Source organism: Aspergillus foveolatus, assembly GCF_047715535.1.
Source record: "Aspergillus foveolatus strain CBS 279.81 unplaced genomic scaffold BDW70scaffold_3, whole genome shotgun sequence".
Lineage (NCBI taxonomy): Eukaryota > Fungi > Ascomycota > Eurotiomycetes > Eurotiales > Aspergillaceae > Aspergillus > Aspergillus foveolatus.
The window spans coordinates 835,005-849,730 of NW_027396067.1; the positions used below are offsets into that span (position 1 = coordinate 835,005).

Genomic DNA, 14,726 nt, shown 5'->3' on the forward strand with positions numbered 1-14,726 from the left:
GTTTGGCTGGTTATCACGTGCTATATCTGACCTCAATTTTCAGGCATCAAGGCTGTCAATAGCCTCATCGCTCCAACTTCCAACTACTGGCAGCGGTCCCAGAGTCCGTACATTCATTTGACGCTGCTAGTTCGGGCGGTAGGCAGGCCACTGCTTGAGAACTTAACAATTTTGATTCCGAGTCACTCCTGCACAAAACCTCAGTACTATATACCTCACTGATCCTCGGCCAATATTTGACCCAAACAAGAACCCCCGTTAACTCCGCATCAACCTACCGACCTACACTATCACCAACGCACCCTTTAGTCTTGAGTTAAGCCTGAATAACCACTAAAGCCGCCTTCTTCTCAAAGCAGACAGTTCAACTACCGAGCAAAATGTCTTCCTCTTCCTCTACCACAGATTCATACATTCTCCCAACCCCGACCTCCTCGTCAACACCAACGTCTCCCCGGCCCCGAAGCACAAGCTACACAGACTCCGTATCCTCTGTCGCCTCTCTTCCCTCCGAATCAACCTCTGCCTCAGACCTCGAGACTCTCTCCGACGACTCGGACTACTCCGACGCCGAGGCTGAGTGGCAAGAGAGCATTGAGCAGCTGGAGCTGCTGCTGACGATGGTGATTGTGCCTGTTATTGGAAAATATCTGGGGAGAAAATGTGCTTACTGGAGTATGTTCCTTCTGTTCCGTATTGGTGTCTCAGTTGATTTGGGTAGTGGGATGATGCTGATTATTTGTCTTGCGTTTTAGGCTGGACAAGGTTCATGGAGTGGAAGTATCCCATTGAGCTTTATGGGATTGGAGAAAAAAGGTCGAATGTGAAAGCTTTTGCCGCGCTTTGAGTATGGTCGGCGAGTGGTGAAATAAAGCAATTTCGATTGGGTCTGGTCAAAAAACGAGGGACCTTTGAAAGGCATACCTGGTGTTGTACAGTATCTGAGCGTCTGGTTCAAGTGCTACTCAGATGAGTTATTGCATGCAGGTTTTGGAATAGAGGACGGCGTTGTCTGGCTACTTGGGGAGAGATTCATCTACCGCAGCGAGTTTTATACAAGCGTGAGGCGCTACGCTAATTATACCCAATCAATGCAATAGTCACTACTGAATCTTTCATTTTCTGCAGTATGCACAGGCCAGGTATGATGCTGGAAGGCATGTTACAGGCCCTAAGTATATTCTGCGGAACGGCCCTGACATGCAACGTCTTGATGTACAAGCCACTCAACCAGAACTCCAAATCTATTTACCCGCTTGTTCTCGCGCCTGAAGAGCATTGTCTCTCGCTACCTCCACATGTCCGCGCGCGATTTCAGCTCTCTCTTTTTTCCCCTCCATATCTCCAAACTGAAGCCCCACGTGCGCCAGAGCCGAACGACTAAAGTGACTCGGCTCACTTGATCCGGGAGTTAGGTACCGCTCTAGCGGACTCTCAAGGCACATAAACGGACGTGACACGTCCACCTCGATAACCTTAGACGAGTCTACATCAGTCCTCGTTGTGTCCACAGGTGGGAGGCTGCGTGCCGGCTGAACGAAAATGTCCATGTCACGCTCGACGTTGAGATAAGTGGCATCGTCTCCGGCGGGTGGGTGCATGTCGTCGAGGGAGGTAGCCGGCTGGGTGCAAAGCAGATGTATCTGTTCTTCGGATATGACCTTTTCAGCCCATGAGGTGATTGTCTCGGAAGTGTGTTTCTGCAAAATTCAGTTAGGGCCTCGTTGTACCCTGATGCAGCTGCAATAGGAACATACATTCTGAAGAAGACGATCAAGTATTGCCAGGTTGCGCTTGGTCAAAGGATGCCGTGTGGTCGTTGTAGCCATGCCTATGCCGGGTACTGACAGAGGATCGCGCGGAAAATGGCTCAAGAACATGGATAGACCGTTGCGTAGGTGGTTGACCAGATGGATTGAGATGAACGCGTGGAAGGCACTGCAGTGCACGATCAGCATAGCTCTTTATACGTATTCTAAGCCCACCCAACCTTGAACTGACTGGGCAGCCTCACCAATGCCGGCACCGGCAGCAGAATACCTGAGCTGGCCGTTGACTCCACGGGCTAACAGGGGACATAACAAAGTACATTCGATGCCTGCCCGTTCCAGCGGTAACCACTCACGTTCGAGCACTCCTTGACCTCGAGTCCGGGCTTGCGGTGCCTTCGACGGCAACAATTGGATGGGTGCATTGGTAGTGTTCAGGGCGCGAGCAAATGCAGAGGGCGTTTCGGCTACTGCAGGAAGGAAGGAACGGACTCAGAAGACTAGGCAGGCGCCCGTCCCGGCAGCCTGGTTCCTGGGACAAACCTATTTGATTCGGACTCTAAAGGAGCTCAGGCAGGGAGGAAGAAGTAACAACGCCTGGGCTAACCATTGGGAACCATGTCTCTAAGGGCCCCCTACTGATTGTCTACCTGGATCCGGTACTCCTGCCACTATGATGGCCTCCAAGAACAAGTAGGCAGGTGCGAAAATGATAAAAAAAAGCAAATATGGGTGCAATATGAGTTGTTTGCTGCATTAGCCTACCGTCCACTTGGGTCCAGCGTGTATCAGCCCATTCGGCTGCAGTAAGCAGTTTCTGTCTCATATCCAAGGCCCTCGGTGAGCGGGATATGAGCAATGACTAGACGCCAGCCTCTTCTAACGCAGGGCGTAATGTCCTCGAGCCACTTTTGCAAACAACCCGCTCAAGTCAACTGGGGTTTCTGTGATCCAGGCTCCTATTTCTTATTTGTTTAGTGTTAGGCCGTCCATAGACCATGCTCTAGACGGTACCGTGATGCCTTCTGACAATAGCGGCAAGACCAACAAACACAACATCAATTAGCAAGACTTATCACCCAGTTGCGTGATCCATTTATATATGCACGGAAAACGGATGCCTATGGGATATTTTATCACGCCCTCTTGGATTCGAGCGGGAACCCAAACTAGCAGTTTGTGAGGCTCGTGCCCTGGTTGATCGAATTGATTTCACATTGTTGGCTGTGACCCCAAACCCTCCTTCTTTACACCTCTATATCAATGTTTGCTTTGTCCGTGGGTGAATTATGCTTGAGATTTTGTGAAACTTGCTGGGACAGAGCCTGCACGGTCGGACTGCCTTTGTCTTCTGTTCTGGGGCAAACAGTCTTTGTTGCATGTGTTTCTGGAGGCCCTCCAAAGTCCAAGTCCTTAGCTAACTATTCGTTCCACCTACGCTCGGTGGATACAAGTTGGAGTCTAGAAGCTGCAGAGGAGCCTCACCCGGCGCAGAGCGTGCGTGATGTTTTGGTTCTGGGCATCCCATATGTCACGCGCTGAGGCTCTGTTTTTCCGCCACGAAAATAATGCTGGCTAAATGATACAGTAATCGACTTTGCCTCTCACTGGGATCAATATTTGTCTCACGATATATCTTAGTATCACTTTGGTCCATACCCAGATTACGGCTTGGCAACTGTTGCTGAGGTCTCTTCTGCAAGTGGTCTTGACACCTCGTAGGCTGCTTGGCTTCGGTTCGGATATGTGTGTCTTATCTCGTTCCCAGTTTAAATATCTACATACCGTCTTTACATCGAAAACACTTGACTCGCTTGCCCGGATCCAGGCAATTGTTCAGATATCTTGTTTCCAAGATTCCGGTCGAGCACTGAATGGCGCAAATAATAAGCACAAGATTTTTGGAGCAGGAGGGTGATCTTTCGTATCTCGCGTCTTGACCGGTGTTGACCTTCCCCTTTGTTGGAGTGCCTAGATTGGCACCCTGTCCACACATCGTACTCAGTACTTATAGTATTCTACGCCGGTCGTTTCCAGCAGTGTGTCGTCCTGCTTGTGAGTTTGGAAGGAGCTTGAAGAGGAAGCCGGCTTCTTTGTTCATAGATGTTCTGTCGTCTTTTCGGACTGCAAGCGTGAGGAAAGTCCATTTTCAAATACAGCTTTCGTGATACTGAGGGCCATCTTGTGGTCTTAGAGCGCTATGTGAACCTGACCCAGATAATCAGACCATTCACCATCGGTGAAAGGTCCCGTCCTCCGTACGCCTTTGTCGTCTGACACTACTCCAAGCATCCTCTTTCAGGACTTCAAGGATCAGGTCCTACTCGCACCGTCCACATTCAGATCAACATGGTGATGTACTGAGTGGTTGAAGAACGGGTTCGGGGAAGATCGTTCGAGCGAATATAGTAGATGAGTGAGGAATAGACCTCGACTATAGGTAACCTGCACCCAGAGCCGATTGGAAAGAACCCAAGCGGTTTACCTTGCCTTTCATGAGCGATTCAGTAAATAAAAGTATAAACTGCGATCTCTGTTCAATGAGCATTTTTTCAAATTCATTTATCTACCTTCAGTAGCAGGGCTGTCAGATATATGCATAATATCAAAGTCTAGAGTAGCGCAACGATACAGTACCTAACGGTCTGGTCTAGCCTCTAGCCTCCCGGCAGGGTCTAGACATGTTCATCGCTCCAATTCGGCATAGAGTTTGCAGCATGATCGCGGGTCAACCTGACTTGGTCTGCATGTGTAGGCTTAGTCGTGGACTAGTCGGCGCCACTACTGAGCGGCAGAGAAAAGCGAGCACCAAAGAGGAAGACTCAGAAAGACGGCCGCTCACCAACCCCGCTATCTCAATGTCGCCTTAGGTACGACTCTGTACGAATTTCCCCTGTCGCCCTCGTCCGATTCGCCGCGGCACGCTGTGGTGAGCTGAGAAAAAAAAGACCACCTGGGCAGAACGGGTGCAGATCATTGGTGGTCAGTGTACGACCCCTCCAAGCGCCATATTAATTTTTGGTTATCTCTGCATCCCATCACTGCATTCACACTGCTGTGCCGCCAATCCCTCCCCGCTCTGCTAGGTGGCCGGTGCATTCGTCTCACGCTTCTGGCCTCTGGATTTTCGCCTCAATAGTCGAAGGTTCGGCTGCTGTGCAGAACTGCAGATTGACATTGCAGTGCAGACAAGTAACCTGACCTCCAACTCCCGCGTTCCATTCACCGGCCGAAAAGACTACCGGGTACTGTGATTGGAGTGCTTGTTTGAGAAGGGTACAGCGTAGTAATAATAATAATAATAAAGCTCGATTCGAGCGGGCGACAGGCGTTCATTACTCACTCGTCCCCGGTCCTGCTAGTGCCTGCCACCCCTCTTGACTAAATTCTTTTCCCTCCCCGAGTCTCGTCCTCTTCTTCCATCTCCCCCCCACGGCTTTGATCTGCTGCTCTCACTCTCCGTCGCTTCAAACTCTGTTTCCTATCCAGATACTTTGCGATTGCAACCGTTAAACTCTTCAACGAGTCCTAGCCTGAGCCTATTTACTCCAGCCCCTCCACCTCCAGCTTCTTCATCCAGCGGGACCTCGAGATGGCCAAGCTATTCATTGGGTCTGTCCGTCCGTCTCTTATGGTCACTACCCATCCTTAGTGTCTCTCACAATGACTATTTTCTTTCTTATGGGATCGCAAAACCCCCGCAACTAACAAAACCACCCAAAATAGCGGCCTCGCATGGCACACTACCGATGATGTTCTTCGTGAGGGTTTCTCGCGGTACGGCACCATCGAAGAAGCTGTACGTCCTTTTACCGATCATGCGGCCTCCCCTCTCTCCTCGCGTAAGAACTAGCATTCACAAATAGCAGGTCGTTGTCAAGGACCGCGACACCAACCGCAGCCGCGGCTTCGGCTTCGTGCGTTTTGCCAGTGAGCCCGAAGCAGACGCAGCCATGGGCGCCATGAACAACCAGGAGTACGTGCCTAACCATACTGCCTCTTCTCAAACTCAATACTGACTCCTCCAGATTCGACGGTCGTATCATCCGCGTGGACAAAGCCTCGGAACGGCCTGCTGCCCGCAACGGCGGTTTCCAGGGCCGCGGAGGTTACAACAGCCCTGCCGACGGAGGCTACCGTGGCGGTGGTGCCGGTGGTACGTTACCCTATCTATCCATGGTATCTCCGTCGTCCCCACGTGGCACGCTTAACATGAATTTATCTCCAGGCTGGCGCAACCAGGCCCCCGGCCCCTGATGGTCGGAACCCGGTCACCTTGTGCTTGAACTGAAGTTCACGTTTCCTCGTTATACAGACTGCCGACACATGACACGATCGATGACGCCCAGTTTTTGATGGTTGATGACGCCTGGAAAGATAATGAATGTTGATCCACATGATCCTTTGGTCGCGATGAATGCTTATTTTGCTTTACTTTTGAATATGGTGTGCTTCAGCTAGTGGTTGACATCTAATCTGGCATTCCTCATGGAGATACATGCATGAGTAAAGAGAGTAGACTCACCACAGATTTTCACTTTCGCTCAGAAGATTACGCGTGGTTCTCTCGACCTCTAATTCCGACCATTACACCAATGAACCCGGTCCTGACTCATATTCCGACGCTCAAGCGCTGTGTACTGTTCGACTTGCGCTACCCTCGCTGTCGCACAGCCACGTCGGCACTGCAGGTATTGACTGCCGTGAACGACAACACCGCCCCTGACGTGTTCACTTATCGACCAGAGCCTCAGAGGCTCCAGCAACCCTTTCGCAAGTGGCGACTCTATAACCGCCACTTTCATTTTTACTCTGGAGCACAATCCAAGAAAGCCAACACAATCACGCGAACAAGAACATTCACGGCTCCAGTCTAGTTTCTATACAGTCTAAAACGTTGGCTATATACGCATCTATTCCGCCAGGTCGCCCTCTCCTTCATCCCCTATATCACCCCTCTCAGCAGCCTCAAGCGAAACCCTAATATCCCTTTCCGCCTTCTCCTCTTCCTTATCTGCCTCTCCCGAACCCTCAATTGCCCTAACCCTCCTCACCAGATCCGTGACATGCTCATCTGCACTCCCCAGCCCAATACCCTCTAGCGCCTTCTCCAGCAAATACAGATACTCTGTGTTCTTCCCGCTTTGTCCGACGCCGCGGGAGATCACCTCCGCGACGTCTTGTGGATCGCGTCGTGCTGGGTCGCGCAGAAATTGTGGGTTGCTAGGCTGGCCGATGTAAACCATGCATGTCATCGGGGATGCGGATGTGGATTGGTCTGTGCTTGTGCCAGTAGCTGTGGCTGTGCTCGTCACGGGGTGGAACGGTGTATAGTGCACACTATACCCGTCTATTTCGCGCACATCAAGATAATCATGGACTTCCTCGGCGTGGGACGCTGGAATGTGGTATGCGGCACCCCAGACGCGGGTTGTTGAAGACTCTAGATGGGATAGCTGCTGGGTTGTTAGTTGGATTATATTGTAGTATGACGCCTAGAAAAGGCAAAATGAATACCGGATCATCCAGCGTCTCCCAGAAATTGCGTTCAATCACCGTTACCACGCGGCCGGGCTGCTCAGGGGTGCCTCTGTGGTCGGTACTGGTATTCGCACATATTAGATTGGGGCGGCCCTCGTGTTTTGTGAGGGTTTCAAAAGAAGCTCGCTTACCTGGCCTGGATGGAATATCAGCTTTCTGGGTCAAGAAGCATGGGAGAGAAGACACAAACCTGCCAGAATCGGCGCACATAGCCTTCGATATACCCCGGTACTCGCTGATCTATCGTCATCTCCGTTAGCTGGCCTAGCTTGCTTTCACACTTATCGTGGCTAGGACATACCATAATGAGGCGGTGGCTTCCATATCAAACTCCTTTTGACTAGTTAGCTAAGAATGATTAACCTGTTGAGCACTGGACTCACCCATAGCCGAACACCCATAGATCTCCCTCTGGGAAGTACTGGCGCCACGTTCGGCCATCTGCCGGCGTTGGAGTTTCTTGGCTTGCGGGGGCCATATTTGTTTCGTTCAGTCGAGGTAGAATGAGCCTTTTAAGTCTGTCGCAGATATAAAATAACTAGATTGCCGAAAATGAGTCAAACCCTGGTCCCGAGATGCATAAAGTGCCGAATAAATTGCAGAATATGTCAAATTATGGGAAAGTAATTGTCCTTAAAGTTCCTCTTCAAAATTAACTTTCACTGTACGGGTAGGTAAAGTAGCCTGAGGGCAATATTAGAGCCGGCTGGACTTACAATGCAGACAGATCAGGTTATCCAGCTCTATCGTCAAGTGTACTTGCTGGTGGTGAAAGGTGGTACACAAATCACATCAGTGTTTGCCCTGTTTGCAGTGACCCAGCTTTATGTATCCTCGTTGCCTTAAGGCTGAGGCAAGTCGCAGTTTAACTTCGCCTAGGTAACTTCTCCTAACAGCTTCAAGATTGAGCTTCATGGTCATCTCATAAATTTACCGAGATTGAGCTGGGATATCGCCAACTACAGAACAACCGGTATACCGCGATTCTGACTCAAGTCCGCTTTACTTTGCGAATGCGGTTGGAGCCCAGATACCTGCCGTATCCGTATATTTTAAACTCTTTTGGGCCGTGTCCCAGGGGGGCGCCCACTGGTCTGCGAGGCGGGTCTGCAAGGCGGGTCTGCAAATGCCAGGCTTCGTCTAAATTATTCTCCACGGGTCGCGGAAAGGCTCATAGTTTCTGTGATAACGACCGGTCTACTCCGCATAACAGCATTAGTCTTCTTTCGCGACTTGGTAAACACAGCCATCTTGACTCCAGAAGCTTGTACCGCGATGGCAGGCTTGATAAGACTGCTCAGAACGCAATTTACCCCCCCGACAGACCCCAGCGTCTCATTTGCGGGAAAGACAGTGGTCTTAACCGGTGCGACAGCTGGGCTCGGGTTCGAAGCCGCCATTAAGCTGCTGAATCTAGGAGTCAAGTCATTGATCATCGGCAGCCGAAACCTGCAGCGAGGTGAAGCAACCAAGACGGAGCTTGAGGAAAGGACAAACAGACCGGGCGTCGTACAGGTATGGGAGCTGGAAATGAACAGTTTCCAGAGCGTGAAAGATTTTGCCGCCCGTGTTGAGAGTCTAAAACAGCTCGATGTTGCGCTCCTGAATGCCGGCATCTGGAATCGAGGGTTCACTACGTCTACAGAGGGATGGGAGGAGACATTGCAGGTCAATACGCTCTCCACCTCTTTGCTAGCGTTTCTGCTGCTTCCGAAACTGCGAAGTTGCTCGACCGACTCATCACCCACCCATTTGACAGTTGTCTCGAGCCAGCAGTTCGTCCGTGTTCAAGCAAAGAGTCTCCGGACGGATGGACCGTTGCTGGAGCATCTTAATGATGCGCGACGGTTCAGCGGCCCTAAGCAGTACGGTATATCGAAGCTTCTTCTGGAGTATGTTCTCAAGACGGTAGCCGCGCAACTGCGCAATGAAAATGGGACAGTCCCGGTTGTTGTCAATACCGTCAGTCCAGGGCTCTGCGTGTCGTCGCTTGGCCGGCAGTACACTGGGTTGCACCACCGATTGGTCGTTTGGATAATGTATAAGCTTTTTGCTCGCACAGCAGAACAAGGGAGCCGGTCGCTGGTCAGTGCGACATATCAGGGGCTAGAGTCGCATGGGAGGTGTTGGCGAAGTGATGGATATCTAGAGTGAGTTTGCTGCCCTTTGCTCTAGATTAGTAGGCTAACTTGGTAAAGTGAATCAACTGCACTGACCACGGGAGCAGAAGGGATGCAGTTCCAAACAAAAGCTTGGAAAGAGATTATAGCGATTCTCAAAGATCAGTCAAGTCTTGATGGTGTATTAGACTCCCACACCGGCGTTAGTGCAAACTAGTATATATACCTGCCTACCGTTCTCGGTACTGTGGGCCTTTTGGAGAGTAAGCTTACTTAGGCTGACGAGTGACATTCATGGTCCAACCGCTATCTCCAGTAAGTGCTGTCTATCTGATCCATAGCCTATGATGGATGCTATTTATACGCGTCTTATACTCCGTAGTCTCGCAAATACTCGAAAAGATGGAGAAATTTCGGAATATGGATCGTCATTGCGCCAAGTTAAGTAGATGGTTACGCGCACTTCACCCAACAGTGGGCTTTATCGAGTCAAGAATCCAGCAGAATACGAACGCATAGATTTCACATTTCCACAAAGAGTGAAGTTAGAACGATTGCAAGACTCATATCTAACCATATCTATCGTAACCATCTACAAAGCCGCTGTTTGGGCTGTGGGCAGAGTGTCTTGGCAGCTGGTTAATGCCCGGCCCTCTGACCCACGTCTCCGCCCGCTCATGACAACAGCCTCCTCAGAAAGAAGAATGGAGTGAGCCTGACTCCTTATTATTTCGCTTCAGGCCAAAATTTTTATTAGTCTTTTCACCCTCTCTCCCTAAAGACTATGCTTCTCCTTTCCGGCTGAAAGGGCTCCTGCTTCAATCCCTTTGTCCCTGACCTGAACCCGACCCCTCTTGTCTCTGCGCCCGCACTACGTCAGTCATCGCAACGATGGCGTACAACAAGGCTTACAACCCGGATGCGCTTCCGGCGTAAGTCCGATTCAATCCTGAGAAGCTGTAGATCATGATATACTGATATAGCCCTCTTGATCAGACATGCCGAGCCTGAACAGGTACGCCGCAAATAAATATATGCAATGACGACCCAGTCTGCTAAAGTGCCATCGCTGACAATTGATCTCTAGGTCGCCCAGATGATCGGTGCGATGCAGGCAAAGCCTGGGAATCAGACTCAACATAGACCGCAAGGGCCATCGCCCGGCGGCCCGCATTCTGTCCCCGCAACCCCCCATCAACGGCATCCTGGGCCGCCGCGAGCAGCCTTAGACCGACCTCTTCCCAATGTACCACATAACCAACAACACCCAAGCGCGCTCCTTCATCCTTCCCCTCCGCCTCAAAACTACGGCCATGGACCACCCCCGTCACAACCAGTGCGCAACCGCCCTCCGCCCTCATCACGTCCGCCCCCGAGCCCGCAGCCGCTAGGCCTTCCGAACGACGATCAGCTATTTCCCCTATTCCGCGCCGCGAACGCTTCAAATTCCGGAGCGCTCACTGAGCAGGAGCTGGGGTCTGCTCTCGTGAACGGCGACTATACCTCATTCCACCCGAAGACAGTGAAGATGATGATCAGCATGTTCGACCGGAACAGGAGTGGCTCGATCTCATTCGATGAGTTTGTGGCATTATGGCGATATCTGGCGGCATGGAGGGACTTGTTCGACAGATTCGACGAAGACCGTAGTGGACGCATCAGTCTGCGGGAGTTTGAGAAGGCGCTGGTTACATTCGGGTACAGTCTCAGCCAACCGTTCGTGACGGTACTTTTTACCACATTTGAGAACAAGGGGCGGCAAGTTGGCAAGCCTCGAGCGTCTGGCATGAGTTTCGATCTGTTTGTTCAGGCGTGCATTAGTCTTCGGCGTATGACGGAATCGTTTAAGCGGTACGATGATGATCGTGATGGGTATATCACGGTCAGCTTTGAGGAGTTTCTAACGGGTGAGTCTGTCAGCCAATCTGGCTGTGGAAGTGCTATGGAAGTGTTGGGACTGACATTCTTTGACAGAAATACTTCAGTTACAAGACTAACTAAAGAATGGCTGGCTGCGAAGCTCGAAGACTAATTCCTTTTGGAGTTACGATACATTCCTGCTTTCATGTTTATCACTGCGAATAGCATAAAATTATACCCTGGCTATATCTCTTAGAACTGTCATAGAACTAGTAAAGACGACACGCCCAGCAGAAAAGTATACCTTCCTAAACAGGCAGTGAACTGTACGCGAACGTCTTTTCTTTTTCTTCTCGTTAAGTCATGTCTCACCTCGGAGCTTTTCTAGGCATGAAATCCGATCGTATCAACGGCTTCGATGCAGCCTGCTATAGTCTATCAATTACTAGTACTACTGCAAGTTATGCGCCTGACTCTGACCTCAATTGAGATAGCCTCGGCCTCGGAAAACACGGCCGTCCAGCTTGGTTCTACTTAGCGCAACCGTTCGGGGGGTCGGAGATCGCCGCCTCCAACGATTTTTTCGTGATTCTGTTGTACGGCCGAGCTCGGACGTTGCTTGACTTCAAACTCACAGCTGCAGTTGCAATAATATATATAAGCTCCGAGAGCGATGTATACTCGATATTTGCGATTCAAGCTAATATCCTGTTTGCGCGACTGATCTAGGCTCTTCGGCAAGACCCGCTAAACGGCGAGCCAAGTCCAGCTTTTACCCCAGACCCGACAAACCTGTTCGCCTCCTTAGCCATATTTTTCTCATCCGACGTCTAAGATCTTACTATTCTGCGCTGGGGAAATGGCGGCACATGAGAATCTGCCTGAAGAAGGGAAACCGCCTCTAGATGCAGTCGACATGGGCATCACAACTGAGGACTCCACCGCGCCAAAAAAAGCTCATGCCGACGAGAATTCGGACGCCGCACCTCGTTCTTCGTCATCAGAGATCACCTCTTCTCCTCAGAAGGACGATGCAGCTGCAGCACCAGATACGGAGACTGGGAACCCGCTGGACCGGGTCCCGTCTCAGGCGCAAAAGCTAGGGAAGAAGAAGATTGCGGTGGTTATGGGGGCACTCTGCGTATGCTTCTCTTTGGTTCTGGTTTGAAGTCTTTTGCTCGGATGTTTGCTAACTGAGTCGGGGTTATATAGCTCGTCTTGTTTCTTGCAGCTTTGGATATGGTATGGATCCTTACTCACTTCGTCTGGGAGGCGGTTGACTAACGAAGGTATTCATAGACTATTATCTCTACAGCCCTACCAACGATGGCCGTCGATTTCAACGCATCTGAGAGTGGATATTCGTGGATGGCTTCATCATTCTCGCTGACCAACGCAGCGTTTGTCCCGCTCTGGGGTAAAATAAGTGATATTTGGGGCAGGAAACCTATTCTTCTTCTCGCCAATTTTGGATTTCTCATTGGTAGTTTGATCTGTGCGCTGGCCATCAACCTGCCCATGGTCTTGGCTGGTAGAGCAATCCAGGGCGCTGGAGCCGGTGGAATCATTACATTGGCCAATATCTCTGTTTCTGACCTGTTCAGCGTTCGGTGAGTTAGACATTTGCCTTGCTCATTCAGGTTCATGTTGCTGACCGTCGGCAGAGAACGACCGATGTACTATGCACTTTTTGGATCTACTTGGGCCATCGCAGGCGCTCTGGGCCCACTTGTTGGAGGCGCCTTTACGACCAGTGTCACCTGGCGTTGGTGTTTCTATCTCAACTGTATGCTTTATGTCCTGCCCGCTGCAGCTGCAATTGGAACTAACCTCCCCAGTGCCAATTGGCGGATTCTCTTTCCTCGTCTTATTCTTTTTCCTCAAAGTTGACTCCCCAAAGACCCCTCTTATTGCCGGTCTCAAGACCATCGACTGGTCAGGCACGCTTTTGATTGTCGGCGGCACCCTCATGTTCCTATTCGGCCTCCAATTCGGCGGCGTCGACTACCCCTGGGACTCTGCAACAGTTCTTTGCCTCATAATCTTCGGCCTATTGACATATGCTCTTGCCATGCTCAACGAATGGAAAATCGCCCGGTATCCGGTCATCCCCATCCGTCTCTTTAGCAACTGGCATAACGTCCTTGTCCTGCTCATCTGCTTCATCCACTCCCTGGTTTTTATGGGCGGCGCTTACTACCTTCCCTTCTACTTCCAATCTGTCCTGCTCGTCACACCCATTCTTAGCGGCGTCTATGTCCTCCCCCAGGTCCTATCCCTATCCGTCCTCTCTGCCATGACAGGTGTCATCATCAAAAAGACGGGCCGCTACCGTGAACTCATTGTCGCCGCCTTCGTCTTTTTAACCCTCGGCTACGGCCTGCTCATCGACCTCAAACCCTACGCCTCCTGGCCCCGTCTAATCATCTATCAACTCATCGCAGGTATTGGCACAGGCCCGCTCTTTCAAGCACCACTCGTTGCTCTACAGGCAAATATTCACCCCTCCGACATGGCTGCCGGAACCGCAACATTCTCCTTTCTGCGGCAAGTCTCGGCTGCAATCTCCATCGTAATCGGCACAGTTATCTACCAAAATATGCTCGTCGACAAAACCTCAACCATCGCAGCCGCGGTGGGCTCAGACACGGCGCAATCTCTTCAGAATTCCTTCGCCGCAAACAACCACGACCTTATTCGCTCTTTGGCCGAAGATCAAAAACGCGTCGTCCTTTCTGCATTCACTTTTGCCCTCTCTCGGATTTGGGTCTTTTATACAGCTATCGCGGGCGTTGGGTTGATCGTTAGCGTTTTTGTCAGGCCTGTCGTGCTGAGCAAGACGCATACGGTTGCGAAAACGGGATTAGCGGAGCAGGAACGCGCCAGGAAGGAGATTCTGGAGGCGCAGGCTAAGGCACGGGCTAGTAATAATAATAATAAGGAGGTGCCTGAGGGCAAGGAGACGGTCTAGTCCGAGGTCTCCGGTTTCTCTCTGCCCTGTCCTATATATGTTGGCTTAATTTATATGCATGTGTGCATATCTAGTACATAGCGAGTCATCTCTTCCTAATTATAGACTTCATTGGCAATTAAGACCTGGTACTTCGGCTCTTTTAGACTAGGGATAGGGCTGGAATTGTCCCAGCTTTATTCTGGCCCTCAGCGCTGTTCTAGTGAACCAAGCCACGAAGACCGAGTAATACCTGGCAATGTATAAACCTGTACCATATGACTTTACCATATTGAGTTGGTAACACCATAGACCTAGTGGAACATTCACTAAAACTCAAGGCAAGCCAAAAAAGGAATCATACATAGACCCGGGCGGAGATAATAAAAAGAAACAGACAACATGAGACGGAAAGGAGAGAATAAAGAGACGATATATCGCGCAGGTTGAAGGATACCTGCGTGGTCATTCTGGAGTAAAAAATTC

At 50.7% G+C, this 14,726-nt stretch overlaps 8 protein-coding genes across 8 annotated transcripts; 6 read left to right on the plus strand and 2 right to left on the minus strand.

Annotated features, from left to right (window-relative positions):
* The first annotated feature begins 89 nt into the window (after nucleotides 1-89).
* On the plus strand, nucleotides 90-1,095 carry BDW70DRAFT_127924 (uncharacterized protein). The gene is made up of 2 exons (XM_073735351.1): nucleotides 90-675; nucleotides 756-1,095. The coding sequence occupies exons 1-2, from the start codon at nucleotides 381-383 to the stop codon at nucleotides 845-847; spliced, it is 387 nt and encodes a 128-aa protein (XP_073600350.1). The 5' UTR covers nucleotides 90-380; the 3' UTR covers nucleotides 848-1,095.
* On the minus strand, nucleotides 1,084-2,071 carry BDW70DRAFT_65162 (uncharacterized protein). Its single transcript, XM_073744489.1, has 2 exons — nucleotides 1,758-2,071; nucleotides 1,084-1,700 (listed from the first exon to the last, which is right to left on the minus strand). The coding sequence occupies exons 1-2, from the start codon at nucleotides 1,956-1,958 to the stop codon at nucleotides 1,245-1,247; spliced, it is 657 nt and encodes a 218-aa protein (XP_073600351.1). The 5' UTR covers nucleotides 1,959-2,071; the 3' UTR covers nucleotides 1,084-1,244.
* Nucleotides 2,072-2,890: 819 nt separating this feature from the next.
* BDW70DRAFT_65166 (uncharacterized protein) lies at nucleotides 2,891-3,429 on the plus strand. Its single transcript, XM_073744490.1, has one exon. It carries the CDS (start codon nucleotides 3,033-3,035, stop codon nucleotides 3,309-3,311), a length of 279 nt encoding a protein of 92 aa, XP_073600352.1. The 5' UTR covers nucleotides 2,891-3,032; the 3' UTR covers nucleotides 3,312-3,429.
* A 1,932-nt stretch (nucleotides 3,430-5,361) lies between these two features.
* On the plus strand, nucleotides 5,362-6,026 carry BDW70DRAFT_156027 (RNA recognition motif domain-containing protein; the record flags this gene model as incomplete). Its single annotated transcript, XM_073740135.1, has 5 exons — nucleotides 5,362-5,381; nucleotides 5,496-5,568; nucleotides 5,639-5,745; nucleotides 5,798-5,925; nucleotides 5,998-6,026. 5 exons carry the CDS (start codon nucleotides 5,362-5,364, stop codon nucleotides 6,024-6,026), a joined length of 357 nt encoding a protein of 118 aa, XP_073600353.1.
* Nucleotides 6,027-6,682: 656 nt separating this feature from the next.
* Nucleotides 6,683-7,788, minus strand: BDW70DRAFT_156028 (gamma-glutamylcyclotransferase; the record flags this gene model as incomplete). The annotated part of the gene is made up of 5 exons (XM_073740136.1): nucleotides 6,683-7,225; nucleotides 7,287-7,436; nucleotides 7,501-7,550; nucleotides 7,612-7,643; nucleotides 7,694-7,788. The coding sequence occupies 5 exons, from the start codon at nucleotides 7,786-7,788 to the stop codon at nucleotides 6,683-6,685; spliced, it is 870 nt and encodes a 289-aa protein (XP_073600354.1).
* A 582-nt stretch (nucleotides 7,789-8,370) lies between these two features.
* On the plus strand, nucleotides 8,371-9,709 carry BDW70DRAFT_127933 (putative short-chain dehydrogenase/reductase family protein). The gene is made up of 2 exons (XM_073735352.1): nucleotides 8,371-9,460; nucleotides 9,509-9,709. The coding sequence occupies exons 1-2, from the start codon at nucleotides 8,586-8,588 to the stop codon at nucleotides 9,645-9,647; spliced, it is 1,014 nt and encodes a 337-aa protein (XP_073600355.1). The 5' UTR covers nucleotides 8,371-8,585; the 3' UTR covers nucleotides 9,648-9,709.
* Nucleotides 9,710-10,146: 437 nt separating this feature from the next.
* Nucleotides 10,147-11,504, plus strand: BDW70DRAFT_65229 (uncharacterized protein). Its single transcript, XM_073744491.1, has 4 exons — nucleotides 10,147-10,362; nucleotides 10,427-10,445; nucleotides 10,518-11,337; nucleotides 11,405-11,504. The coding sequence occupies exons 1-4, from the start codon at nucleotides 10,322-10,324 to the stop codon at nucleotides 11,425-11,427; spliced, it is 903 nt and encodes a 300-aa protein (XP_073600356.1). The 5' UTR covers nucleotides 10,147-10,321; the 3' UTR covers nucleotides 11,428-11,504.
* Nucleotides 11,505-12,120: 616 nt separating this feature from the next.
* On the plus strand, nucleotides 12,121-14,272 carry BDW70DRAFT_65236 (MDR family MFS transporter). The gene is made up of 5 exons (XM_073744492.1): nucleotides 12,121-12,431; nucleotides 12,503-12,532; nucleotides 12,590-12,900; nucleotides 12,955-13,076; nucleotides 13,129-14,272. Exons 1-5 carry the CDS (start codon nucleotides 12,150-12,152, stop codon nucleotides 14,259-14,261), a joined length of 1,878 nt encoding a protein of 625 aa, XP_073600357.1. The 5' UTR covers nucleotides 12,121-12,149; the 3' UTR covers nucleotides 14,262-14,272.
* The last annotated feature ends 454 nt before the right edge of the window (nucleotides 14,273-14,726 follow it).